Source organism: Arctopsyche grandis, chromosome 3, assembly GCF_051622035.1.
Source record: "Arctopsyche grandis isolate Sample6627 chromosome 3, ASM5162203v2, whole genome shotgun sequence".
Classification (NCBI taxonomy): domain Eukaryota; kingdom Metazoa; phylum Arthropoda; class Insecta; order Trichoptera; family Hydropsychidae; genus Arctopsyche; species Arctopsyche grandis.
In genome coordinates, this window is record NC_135357.1 from 21,612,604 (window position 1) to 21,627,548 (window position 14,945).

At 33.9% G+C, this 14,945-nt stretch overlaps 1 protein-coding gene across 1 annotated transcript in view; it reads right to left on the reverse strand.

The window, feature by feature from the left end:
* Positions 1-12,198, reverse strand: part of LOC143909950 (MTOR-associated protein MEAK7) — a 28,612-nt gene extending 16,414 nt beyond the window's left edge. Inside the window, exons 1-5 of the mRNA XM_077428274.1 lie at positions 12,074-12,198; positions 8,534-8,663; positions 7,030-7,162; positions 6,244-6,335; positions 3,164-3,488 (exon numbers count right to left, since the gene is read on the reverse strand). Coding sequence (XP_077284400.1) covers positions 3,164-3,488; positions 6,244-6,335; positions 7,030-7,162; positions 8,534-8,662 — 679 coding nt within the window. The 5' untranslated portion in view covers position 8,663; positions 12,074-12,198. The remainder of the gene's footprint in view (positions 1-3,163; positions 3,489-6,243; positions 6,336-7,029; positions 7,163-8,533; positions 8,664-12,073) is intronic.
* Between the last annotated feature and the right edge of the window lie 2,747 nt (positions 12,199-14,945).

Genomic DNA, 14,945 nt, shown 5'->3' on the forward strand with positions numbered 1-14,945 from the left:
AAATGTACAAAAATTGGTTGCTGACAACTGCCGACAGCTGCGTCCTTCCTTTTTTTTTCACCACTTCCCCGCTAGTTAAACCCCCCGCACCCCTCAGTTAATGGCGACAACATCTCCGACCAAAAATGTCCATAAGGGCGCACCTATCTAATATATAATTTGGAAAGAGACTTTGTATGTATGTATATATCCATCGTTCGTCGTCCGTAGATCGGTGACGTGATCGAACACGTGATTCGATTTATTTTTTTTTCGATCCATAGGCGCCGATTTGATTTTTTTCGATTCAATGGATTCACCCCCGCGGGGGCGCAAGGCGAGTAGTTTCATGGGGCCCCACCAGGGGCGCCACAAGGGGCCCGCAGCCTTATGGGGCACCGCCTTATGGAGCTCAGCCGCATGGAACGCAGCCCCAATGGGCCCCAAAGGGGGCGCAGCTTTATGGGGCGCAGCCTTATGGGGCGCTGCCTTATGGGGTGCAGCCTTATGGGGCGCAGCCCCATGGGGCCCAAAAGGGGGCGCAGCCTTATGGAGCTCAGCCGCATGGGGCCCCGAAGGGGGCGCAGCCTTATGGGGCGAAGCCCTAAACGACAACTGATCATGGGGGCGAAGCCCTAGACGGCATTAGCTAAGGGGGGCGAAGCCCTAAACGGCAATTAATCATGGGGGCGCGGAGGGGCGAAGCCCTAAAAGGCATCTAGTCATGGTGGCGAAGCCCTAGACGGCATTAAATCATGGGGGCGCGGAGGGGCGAAGCCCTAAAAGGCATTAAATAAGGGGGGCGTAGCTCTAGACGGCAATTAATCATGGGGACGCGGAGGGGCAAAGCCCTAAAAGGCAACTGATCATGGGGGCGAAGCCCTAGACGGCATTTAATCATGGGGGCGCGGAAAGGGCGAAGCCCTAAAAGGCATTAGCTAAGGGGGGCGAAGCCCTAAACGGCATTTAATCATGGGGGCGCGGAGGGGCGAAGCCCCAAAAGGTATTAGCTAAAGGGGGCGAAGCCCTAAACGGCATTTAATCATGGGGGCGTGGAGGGGCGAAGCCCTAAAAGGCATTTACTAAGGGGGGCGAAGCCCTAAACGGCATTCAATCATGGGGGCGCGGAGGGGCTTATTTTTACTTAAAATCACTATCTTTAATTTACACAATAAATATCAAGAAGATTAAAAGGTCAAAATAAACTAATGAAATATTGTTTTAAAAAAAAATACTACTTTCGGTTTACGAATTCTGACCAAAACGTTATCAAATCTAAGTTAGTACATAAAGAATACAAATATAATTTTTCAGCTTAATACGTTCAGGGGTGTGGACAGGATCCAGGCGACAACATTTTTGACTTTTCTAAGAGGAGAAAATCCCACTTCCGGTTCATTAAATTTGGTGATTTTATTTTTTATTTTTATTTAAAATCAATATATTTATTACACAATAAATATCAAGACGCTTAACCCTTTGGCTGCTACGAGGTTTTTCAATGTCCAAGCGAAACATGCTAACATTTGTAATTATTTTGAAAAAAAATAAATATAATATTTTTTTTTACATACTTACTTCGCCGAACACTCGTAATTTTTATAATACTTTATATACATTTTTAAGAAGCAGTCGTGGACTCGTGCTCTCTCTTTCTGTCTTGCTTTTACATGCGTGCGTGCGAAAGAGATACCTACATATATACACTAAATAAGTTTTGACGATTGTTTTCCGAGGCTTTATTCTTTTCAATAATCTATTTTTAGATATCGATGTATCCTTACAACATGCGATATATTCGAAACAGGTAGCGGTCTCTCTCTCTTTCTTTCTTGGTTTTAATTGTGTACGTATGAGCGAGACATACAAGGATGCGAAGTTTCTAATAATCAAATAATTTTTCAACATGTATCATAAACATTTTGTATGCATTTCAGTTGCATTTGATTGATTGCATGAATTCGTGACGTCTCGTGACCTATATAATTGAAAGCGGATTTCTATTGTTTTTTGCCATTTATTTTAACTCTGCAAAATGATATCGGACAGTGAAAGTGATGAAAGCGAAATAATAGCTCCTCGCCGAGGAACTCGACAAATCAGCAGCTCTACTGATTCTGAAAATGAATTTATCGATAATAATCAATTCCCAAGTAATAACTCCTTATATGACATTGACAACGAACCCGAAATTGAAGAGCTTTTATTTAAAAAATTGATGAATATTTATAAAGCTTGATTGAAAAATAAATATAAATACGTATATAAAAAAAATGTTTCGTGCCACTGATGCGCTGGTGGCTCAAAGAAAGTATTGAAATACGACAATTAATGACGTCGACAACGATCGTCGTAGCAATCTTCGCCGATTTCAAAACAACGATTTATCGTTGTTGTAGCAGTCAAAGGGTTAAAATAATTTAAAAGGTCAAAATAAAATAATGAAAAAATAATAAAATATTGTTTTAAAAAAAAATACTACTTCCGGTTTACGAATTCTGACCAAAACGTTACTAAATCTAAGTTAGTACATAAAGAATACAAATATAATTTTTCAGCTTAATACGTTCAGGGGTGTGGACAGGATCCAGGCGACAACATGTGTTGTCTAATACTAACCATACTTTTTCAAAATTATTACTTAATCTTTTAAATTCAAAGGTTATTTGAATGACATTTAGGTAATTTTTTTTTTACATTGATTCGAGAACTCCAGTTTAAAAGCCCTGATTTTTATTTCCATGTAGATGTATGCAGAGTGATATATTCAATACTGTTTCAAAATATCACTACAATACTAATATTATTTTAGAAGTCTCATCAAATCTTATCAAATCCATAAAAAAAGTTTTTTTTTCTGTTGGTGCTGAAATCGGCCCGGATTCTGGTGAAAAATACTGCTCGCATTTCCGGCCTTGAGGTGACAACAATTCACGTGTCGAAGCAGGCAGTAAAGTGTTAATACTACATCTAATATATAATTTCGAAAGAGACTTAGTATATACATATGTACATATGCATGTTTGTTTGGTTCGTAAAAACCGTGACGTTCAATTTAATAAAAAAACAAATGAATATTCAAATAAAATTAGATTGGTCATGTTTAAGCGGTTTATATTACAGATACCGAGCGAAGCCGGGTAAAACTACTAGTATTTAAATAAATAGTTATAAATAAACTTACCAACAGGCATTGGCAGAAGACTAGATAACGGAATTTCATCATCTGTTGACTTTGCGCCTTTATTGAGTTGATATAGATGTCTAAAAACTTGTTCAATCATGCGACTCAACAAGACATTTGACTGAATCCAAGTAATTATACTACTATAATTGATATTTACAGTAGACGTGTGTGTACAAAGATCAGCTGATAGACCTTCACCCAATGCTTGAACTGATTCCTTTTGAATAAGAAATCCTTTACTAACCCAGGCGGCATATTGACCACCAGTACAACTGCCTAGCTTCTGCATTTTCATGTAAGACGACACAATACTCTCACAAAACTAAAAACATCATTATTAAATTATGTATTGCAAAAAAATATATTCATCGATTTTTTATAAGATATAACTAGAGCTAGGACTAGTGGACTTGCAATCTGAATATGTATTAATAAATTGTATGCGGGAAACGGAGATAACAGTCTTTAGTGTCTTGTTGCTTGATAGCGGGAGATTGTGATCTCTGTTTGTATCCATGCTCTCCGATTGTGATTTCTGTGGACAGGGTTCAATAACCTTTACAGTAAAAGTGAAAAAAAAATCTAAAAATATTCACATGATCTTCATGCTATAAATGATTGCAAAAATTTAAATATAATAATTTTTTGGACTGGGGAAGCCAACCTGACCCGCAAACAAAGTATTAATACATATAATTGAACTGGCAATAATATACATACTAAATTTATTAGACATATAATATGTACTACATACATATACGTATATGTAATATAGTAAAACGGTTAATCAACTTGAGAATGAAGGGTTAATTGAGTAATAGTAATTATATAATATTGATTGATAAAATAGCCATATGTAATAAATGCTCATTTTCAAATTATACATATTTTACTGAGTTAAGTCGTGATAATAAATAAAAATACTAAATAGTAGTTTCAGCTAGCTTAATTAACTTTCTAGATTATTTCAGAATGATATGCACGTGGCCAAGATTTTTACTTTATTTTTTTTAGGGGGGGGGGGGGATGAAATTACTTGTAGCACTGAATAATTTAAGAGTTAATCCAGGGGTAGCAAACTCATTAAGGTCCATGAGCCATTTTGAATAGGATACATTAACTATGGACCACAATTAACCAAAACTAAATTTTTAAATGAACATTTTGGTGAAATCCAAAAATTCGGATTTGGGAGGTACCACTTCTGGTTGCATAACCCCATTTAGGGTCGCGACTAGGGTTCTCAATTATTTGTAGTTTTCGAATATTCGAATATCGAATAAAAATTGATGAAATATTCAAATATTCGTATTTTTTTTCGACTTTCACCCGTGTTGATTTTTTTTTAAAATTCACAAAAAATCAACAAATTGTCAGTAAAATATTGTTTATTTAAAATAACACTGTTCGACAAATGACGATTTTTTTTGGTTCAGAGACGAGATATGATATTTTCTTATAGATTCGTGTATTTTATCGAGGTCACAGATTTTATCCACAAAAATAGTCGAAATATGATTTTTCTAAGTGGAATTTTATTTAATTATCATATAAAGACAATTTAATATATTATGCCTATTAATTCAATTCAGATTCGTATAAATACGAGTAATACTAGTACGAGCTTTTAGCTCGCAATTTTACCGATTTAAAATTCAGCACACTTCCAATTAACTCTTTTAAGCGAAAACAAAAAATAGTGTGGCCATAAAACTATCCCAATAAACATGTTTCAATAGAAAAAAACTCAATATAAAATAGTATTAACAGTGGGAAAAAATCCCAAGTGAAAATACGTACTTTTGACTTTTGATTTGAACTGGATGACTACTTAGAGAGATTTGAAAGCTGAAAAGTACTACAAATGAAAGATAAAATACCTGACTATAGATTCCAATATTCATTTTGAAAAGGAAATTGACAGATTTTGAGACATCGACCGAACACCAAGATATAGAAAAATCGCGCGATTTAAAAAAACACATACATACACATATCTCCGAATCTCGAGCTAATCAACATTTTTTACTACCAGATTCCTGTTAACTGGGCATAGATCTATAATAAAAGTCATATCTCGTCTCTCAGCCATTTTTCGTTTCGAACAGTGTAATTATTGGTTAATTATAATTAATTTAATTAAACATTAATGACTTTTATAATCGCTTACTTTTTGAATTTTATAAAGTATTAAAAAATGTTTTTTCTTGTGGCAAATATAAAGAATGCCGCTTTCAAGCTTTTTAGGTATACTATTTACGAATGTTTGTTGGTCAACTATTATTTGTAGATAAGATAAAATTTTCGAAATAATGGAAAAGAACCATGGTTTGTTGGAACGGCATTATCGGCACGGTTGCTCAGATATATTGAAAGAAAAAAATGTCTGCCTATATTGCTCAAGGGTACAATTTTTTTCATTGTAAGATATTTTTCAAATTTCATTTGAAATAGTATAAATGAATATTTTTTAATTTTCGATGGATTATTCGAATATTCGTAGACGAAAATCAGAAGAATATTCGAATATTCGATTGAGACCCCTAGTCGCGACTCATATGTTGGGAACCTATGTTTTAGAATTAAAGTATATTCAAATATTTTGAGTGATAATTATTGACAATCTTGTTTTGTATTTATATAGTCGAAAGCTAGATGGCATATCCTAGCTCCAATTATATGCGTATAGGCGACTAGCCCATCAGATGACAGTCGGTGCTCGGACATTTTATCTTTTTCGAAAATTTGATTTTGCTTACATTATTATTCTTATTTATACACCACAACGCATTTCCTTTGTTTAAGGTTTTTATAAAAAAATATTTATTTTTGAATTTATTTATGGTGAAATATAATATTCATCATATTTATTTTTTTATATAATATTTATATTTTTTAGCTATAAAATGCTTTATTTCACGGTGGATTAAGTTTTCATTTCATCTTTTGAAGGATAAAATAAAAAAAATTCAAACAAATGGTCAAATATTAAATAAAAAAGGTAAAATTATCGAGCGAAAACCATCATGTGATGGACTAAATACCTAGTAAATAAATAATGATGCTTGTGTAAATACTTCTTTTACAAGTTGATAGCATAATTCAACATTCTCATCCACATCATTTCCAAGACTATTATACAAAGCGGCAACTCTTTCATCAATCGTTCCTGCAAAAGATATAATGTATATATATATATATATATATATATATATATATATATATATATATATATATATATATATATATATATATATATATATATATATATATATATATGAATAACATTTATGTAAATGAGTTATGTAATGAATAACATTTATGTAAATGGTGTTAGAACCTGGGGTTAAGCGGAACGAAACCGAAATAGCAATATCAGCAGCAGTTTTAAACCTGCAAACCAGAATTATTTATCTCGTTTTCATTTTAGAATGAAAAAAAATAACAATTAATATAGTTGACATTTTAATTTTTATCCTGATTTTAGTCCCTAGTTAGAACACTGAAATATTATTTGTGAATTTTTAAACATCGACTATATAAAAATATTGTTTTAATAAAAATGATTTTCTAAGTTTAAAATTTACGTGTATAAAATATACTTGAATTATAAACAGGGCTGTATAGTCCGAGTCGTAATCGTGGAACGACTTCAATTTCACATTTATTTTTCACTTATTAATGTATGTGAATATCGAATTAATAAGGGTTCATATTTGTTACGAAAGTGTCTCGCTAATACCCATTCGATGCAAATTTTGGTGGCAGATTGCGCAATTTCGAATGAAAAATAGAACCAAACCACCAAGTTTCGGTTAGGAAATATTTTTTGTATAAAAAGAGATGTAACTAAAATTACAAACCTCTGACACAGAAGACATACAGCTCAGCAAAACGTTGAAATTCTACAATGTTTTTTCTATTAGACCCATAACCAAATAAAAAATTTGATAGGTATTGCATCAAACGGGGATCCATTTGATTACCCCATAATTTCTAAAAAATGAAAAATATAATTATTAAAATCCGAAGAAAGTTATTTCAATGGAATTTTTTCAATCAATAAATAAAAGATAATATTATTTACTTTAAAACATATCAGCTGCGTGTTTATACACTAAGAAGTGAAATACCCTACGCAAAATCTAGTGCACATACATATGTACATACAACAGAGGGGGGAGAGGGGATCTACCTCACGGGCCCGAATGTGAAACGCCCGAAAACGCAAATATCGGAAGGCAAAGATCGAAAATCGAAAGATCTTAAGTCGAAAGATCAAAAAAAATGGTGCATGGTAAACGGTACATACTCACTTAATTTGCGCGAGCAGGATACAACAGGAACAGGCTGTTGTATCCTGTTGTATCCTGCTCGCGCAAATTAAGTGAGTATGTACGTGAGTATGTACCGTTTACCATTCACCCTTTTTTTGATCTTTCGACTTAAGATCTTTCGATTTTCGATCTTTTCTTTCCGATATTTGCGTTTTCGGGCGTTTCACATTCGGGCTCGTGACGGAGACTGGGGGAGAGGATGGGTGGGGATAAAAGAGAAGAGGTGGGATGATGACGCCATTTAGATTCATGCAATGTTTCAACATTGTAACGCTTTGAAAAGTTTTACTTGTTTAATGGGCATGTTGAGAGTTTATTACATAAAACAATTTTTTTTAATAAATAAAGTTACGTCTAGTATGAAAAGAAATATTTTTGGGCTGTGAATGAGATTATTTATGTGTGAAAATTTAATATAAAGTTTGGATAATAAGCAGAATATATAAACATTAAACAAATTCGGCGTAGGATACACAAATAGCTCAAGTAGTTAACTTCCACTGTTGAAAGCTAATATACAAGTGGCCTGGAGAGATATTATTATACTAGTAGATACACGCAGCGTTGCTCAAATACATTGATAATATCAATAATTCCGGCCGCACACCAAAGACGCATGTAGCATGCACGCTGCGAATTGCTACAGGAAGCATTTATTATACCCATATACATATTTGAATGGTAGCACGCACACCGGCCAAAACAATAAATATAAATGTCAGACTTAACGTATTGAAAGCTTCTAATTATGGCTAAAGAAAAAACACAATGAAAGAAATATTTCCATAAAAAAATTATATGCATAAATATTTGTTTTCAGATATTTATGCTTTTCTGCTCTGCACAGCAGTTCTAGTTTTCAACTTACAATAGATAATATATTGAAAATTGATGTTATTGTATGAGAGTCCTTTCATCCAGAGGTGACGTGATGTAGGATACCAAATTTGGTATTCCATAGTTGAAAACTGTTGTTTTGCATATATTCTATAAGATATCGAAAAATAAGAGAATAAATAAAAATACTCACAATAAGGTCTTCCTCTTTAATTTTATCTGAATTTTTACTAGCAAATCTAAATGAATTGGCAACAATTGGTTGTTCATCTCTAGAAAGTAATGTACATTTCTCAGCTAATTTTTTGCTAGCATTTCCCATTCTACAACAAACAAATGAATATGGAATACTTATGAAACACAACATTTTTAAAAATATTTTCCCTACGTTATATTAATTAAATTGTAAAATAATATTTGATCAACCAGAAGTGGGATCTCTTCCACTTAGAAAAGTCAAAAATAATGAAATGATGGAAAATAATAATTACATACTCTATAAATCTAGTACATATGTATGTATTTTCAGTATTGATATAAAATGTAAAAATTTATATTTAAATAATATAGTATTTATAAAATCGCAAGTGTTAAAATGTGTCGTCAAATAGTCACCACTAACCTTACGAAAAAGATGAACACGGTAGCGAGTTGAAAGTATAATACATATGCGTGTATGTAGTTCCAAAAGTAGACTGACCACAAACACAACATTTATAATATAGATCGCATACAACAAAATTCAGAATAGCAAATTTAGGTGGGGGCAAATCTCATAGTCGATATATATATATATGTATGTATGTATTTATGTATGTGTGTATGTGTTTGTTTGTGTGTGTGTGTGTGTGTGTGTGTGTGTGTGTGTGTGTGTGTGTGTGTGTAAATTCATATTTATCAGTAGGGTTTCTGAAAACCCAGGTTTTCAAAACCCGACGGATCCAGGTCCAATATTTTGAAAACCCGATGGGTCCAGATCCGGGTCCGGGTCTAAAATCAAAAACTTCCAGATTTTAAATTATTTATTATGTAAAAGGCGATAAAAACGTAATAAAGGAATACAAATACAATATGGTATACAAACATATAATAAAAACAAATACTAATATATAATAAAGAAATAAAAATACAAATATATAATAAAGAAATACAAATTCAAATAAAAGTATGTATGTATATCATAATATAAATGTGTATAGACAAAATTACAAGTTACAAATTACAATACAATTAAAATTTTATTTTGTTTTCCTAATTTTAATATAATAATATTTGAGAAACACTAAAGCATTGAGAGACTTATCTCCCAATGCTCCCAATCCCAGATCTAAGTTTAGTACAAAAATTATTCGATACCGAAAATGTTCTCTCGTCATCAGTAGATGTAGGTTTAACAGTGCAAAGAGCATTATAAAGGTTATTAAGATTGACGGTACGCTTTTGCGTATTTTTAAAAAGAAAAATCTCTTGCTTTAAATTCCCAAAATGATTGGTTTTTAATTATATTAGGATTTTCTGCGTTTTTTCAGAATTAAATTGAATTCCTCCTCCATTGTCATTGCTGTATCATTACCTTCGATTAGTATAGATTCTTGAAAATCGCCCGTGAAATTGGTTTGAATAACTGAATTTTCAAAAAGCCTATTCATTAGCGCTTCTGCTAAATTTAAGGCTTATCGGGAGAAAATAAAGTTGGGTTCTTTTAGCGCCTTAAATAAATTGATAAAATCAAAATGCACTCTTTCGTTTAATCGTTTATCAATATTTTGGAGCAATTCACTTGATAGTAGACTTTTGTTATCTGCGATCTTTTTTTTCATATAATTTAGCGTGAGCTCAGCTGAATACAAAGTTGTGTCATTACGGCTCAAGACTTCGACTGCCAATTTAGTAGGTTCAAGTATCACTATTAAGTTTTCGAGCACTTCAAAATCTATTGAATCTAGCATTTGTGAGCAGTTTAATTCTAACAAAGCCTATTTAATGAATATGTAAAGCCTATTTAATGAATAATAGTTTTGCAATCTAAAATTAACTCTGTAGTGTGATTGAGCTCTGCTTTGATTATGTCTTGCAGGATTCCATTTCGAATAGTAAAATATTTGAAATATTTTACTACCTTTCGAACACCGTTGACAATTTGATCAATGCTATTAGCTTCCACAGTCTTCTTCTTCATTTCCGACAATTTCCACATCTAATTCATTAAAGATATCATCATCTTCGGCATCATATGCTTCGTGTTCCTCATCCATATCCACTATTGTAGTTGATTTTTTTTTTATATATAATTATTACGTTTTATGTTTATTTTTTTATCACTGTTTATTGATGTATTATTATGTTTAACGTTTCATAACGATTTCATAATTAAAATTATGAATATGCTTTCGATTTTTAAATTTAAAATACCTTATTGCTACATTATTATTTAACCCGAGGATTTTTCAATCAATGAACTTTGTGACCTATTGAAATTTACTTAAAAAAATATACGCCGTATATGAGTGAAATTCTAAATTTAGTGAAATTTCAGAACATATCGTTTTCGGTTGCATTCCATCATTCGCAGTGTGCTCAGAAGTCACAAGTCGTAAAATCAAGTTCTCGAACAATTAAGGTCATATATAATATATGTATATGAATCATGTACACGCAGAATCTATAAAAAACACATACATATTTGGATATTTTCAATGTATCAAATGAATTTTTACGTTAATAATCGAAATTTTAAATACCCGGATCCGGCGGGTTTTGAAGGCTGGGTCCGGGTCCGGGTCTGGGTTTTAAAACATTACCCGGCCGGGTCGGGTCGGGTCCAGAAACCCTATTTATCAGTGATGTGCTGTTAAAATTTTACTAACTAGGTTTTACCCTGCGAACATTCCCCCAACCCCGAATTATTTTTTTCAAATTAAAATTTATATTTTTATTATACATTACAAAACTATGTATTAACATTGCATATATTAATTTCAAATACTATTTTAATTTTAATTTTATACATTCACTGTGACGGGTCTAGCTCGTTTATCACTTGATGAATGATGGCGACTTTTAAACCACGATTTAAAGATAGGTATAGGATCCTATGAAGTCAGCAGGAAACCTATCAAATAAATGGTCATTAAGGCCGATATGTGCCTAGTACTTAAATTTACTATTTTTTCTGACCAAATGGTAACAAAACGGATTTAAGGTTTAAAAATGACCGAACATATGTATAAGGGGAGGTTTAAATGGACCACTTCTGATCGATTTGAATTTTTGAAAAAAAATTATAACATTCATTTATTTATTTATTTTACTAAATAAATGATATTTAAATATAATGAAATTAACACACACACATACATTTTTTTTACCATACATGAAAACGTGATTAATAACCAATACTGATTACAAAACTTCATCTATCGATACATATATAAACTCAAAAAACACTATATAATAAAATACTGACGTTGGCATGTGATTACATATTATATTGTTACAGCATATAAGAAGTCAGTGCCAAAGCATAATGTAAAGAAGCCCATATAATGCACAGATACGCGATATTGATCAAAATAAATCTGCACACAGAATGAAACTATCAGTGTTATCTTTCAAACACTAATTACACGTGACACTACAGTGTTTCTCAAATTGGCGTGTCATTTGTGCCTCTTCACGCGATTAAACGGAAATACTAAGAAAAATCAAAGTTAAAATAAATCTTCATAAGCACCTTCCACTGAGGAGAGACCAACGCAGCACTGGGTTCTGGACTCGGGCTCTTTGGGAATTTGAGTTCGCCCATACGTCAAATTGATACCACTGGTACTTGACAAATTGACACTATCATATTTGGCCGCAAGTTTGTTGTTTTCGACCTTAGTTTACAATGTCATACCAAAAAAAATCTATTTTTTCTTGAAAATGCGATTTTCATCGGCTTATGATATTTAATCAGTATTTTATTTAGCTTGTAGGAATCTCGTCGTCGTCATCGTCATCGAAACCTTCGAGAATATTCCGCAACAACAAACTACATTCCCGAAACCCAGACGACATGCACCTGCAGTCATTATATTAAACTCAGGCGGAACGCCCCTACCAGTCGAGTGGAACCAAAACGGTCGAAACACGCCGCCACCATTAAAATACATCGAGCGGAAAGGCGCCAAGCATTCCAGAAAATTCGACGCCTCGACGAAAACAAAATTCCTCTCGTACGCGTCAATAACCACTTCCATCAAGCATTCCAGAAAATTCGACGCCTCGACGAAAACAAAATTCCTTTCGTACGCATCAATAAACTAAATGCTCGTACGACCACTTCCATCAAGCATTCCAGAAAATTCGACGCCTCGACGAAAACAAAATTCCTCTCGTACGCGTCAATAACCACTTCCATCAAGCATTCCAGAAAATTCGACGCCTCGACGAAAACAAAATTCCTTTCGTACGCGTCAATAACCACTTCCACCAAGCATTCCAAAAACACTATAAAAGGAGGTACAACCCAAACAACGCCAGTCGACCCACAGCAGCAAGCGTCGACACACAGCAGCAGACCAGTCAACATACAGCTCCTGACCAGCCACCACTACACTACGCGGACTTGGAAGATCAACCAGCCGGACGAGCCAGCAACACACTGCCGTATCCAGAGACCTTCCGTACATAGCTGAATGCTGAGCCAGCGACACTCTACCATATCCAGAGACCGCTGAACGACATACTTTTGCCCACAAATACCATACCTTTGTACAACCATAGGCAAACAATAAAACTTTATAAAACTAGCACAACAGTGTTTCGTTAGGCCGGGATACGGTCAACACACATGTAACCCGCCTACATTGGTACTAATCCGACGTGATCTACGCAACCTTCTGATCATCCAACAGCGCTGTCAACACATCGCTACCCCGCCTACATTGGTGACCCCATCTTTGAACCACACAACAGTGTTTCGTTAGGCCGGGATACGGTCAACACATCGTACCCCGCCTACAAACTCTCAATGAAAATTCTTATTTATAAATTTTAGGTTAAAATATATGCAAATATGCTCACATATGAACGCGGAACATGGAAAAAGATAATTGATGTAAAAACCGATTTAAGGTCTGTTCATACTTAACAGCACTGCACGACTCCGTTTCAAATATGTCATTTTATTACATTTCTATTCATATCTACATACACATCGCGGTCACGTCACGTTTACAGCAATTTGGCTGAGTGCAAGGCAAAATCGGCTTACTTATACATTAGAGGCCATGACGATACGGCGCAATATTGCTTACGTCGTATTGTCGAGTACATGCAATATGAATGCATACACGTGCATTCGTAGCTACGCGTCAGAATACAAGTCAGCAAAAATATTTCGACGTTTATCGAACGAAAAATTATGTATAATTGCGCTGTTGTTGGAAGAAGAAGCTCGAGAAGGCGATAAGAAAGCACGGAGGCGTTTTTAGAAAAACCGAAGGAGAGTTTTGGACACTGTATAAGGAGCTTGTGGATGATGGACAAAATTTTTTAAATATTTCCGTAAAAAATTTTAAAAAATTTTAAATATTTATATGTGCCATGAGTCTGCCGCTTTGCAGTTTTGGACCAATTATCGATAGTGACAGTTGACAGCTGTTCAATATTTCGACATGGTTTTGGCGCAAATATTTAAAAAAATTTAAAACTTTTTACGGAAATATTTAAAAAAATTTTGTCCATCATCCACAAGCTCCTTATACAGTGTCCAAAACTCTCCTTCGGTTTTTCTTAAAACGCCTCCGTGCTTTTTTATTGCCTTCTCGAGCTTCTTCTTCCAACAACAGCGCGATTATACATAATTTTTCGTTCGATAAACGTCGAAACATTTTTGCTGACTTGTATTCTGACGCGTAACTACGAATGCACGTGTATGCATTCATATTGCATGTACTCGACAATACGACGTAAGCAATATTGCGCCGTATCGTCATGGCCTCTAATGTATAAGTAAGCCGATTTTGCCTTGCACTCAGCCAAATTGCTGTAAACGTGACGTGACCGCGACGTGTAGGTAGATATGAATAGAAATGTAATAAAATGACATATTTGAAACGGAGTCGTGCAGTGCTGAAGCCGTGCAGTGCTGTTAAGTATGAACAGACCTTAATTCGCGTGTATATTTCCACGATGGCCAAAAAAACGGATACGATACGTTGACGTATGTTGCTGTAAGGTATGAACAGGAAATGCCGGGTACTGCTGTAAGCCTGCCGTGGCGTAAACGTGACGGTTGGTATGAATATACCCATACAAAATGTACCAAAGAATACTTTTCGTACGGCCGGATACCTGCTGAAGTCGGTACGTGCTGACTAGGTATGAACAGACCTTTAATTTTGTGAAACAAAATTTCGGATCATAAAAAAACTCGAGAAAAGAAAAAGAAGCTTTTTCCATTTATATCATGCATTTAATTACTCATAAAAAGTTTTAAAACATTTCACCTGTGGCCTTTATATTTAAAATTAGTGTCAATACTTTTTTATTTAAAAATTCAAATTAAATGAATTAATTTAGATAATTTTGTATTATCGAGGTTTTACTATGCTACTGAC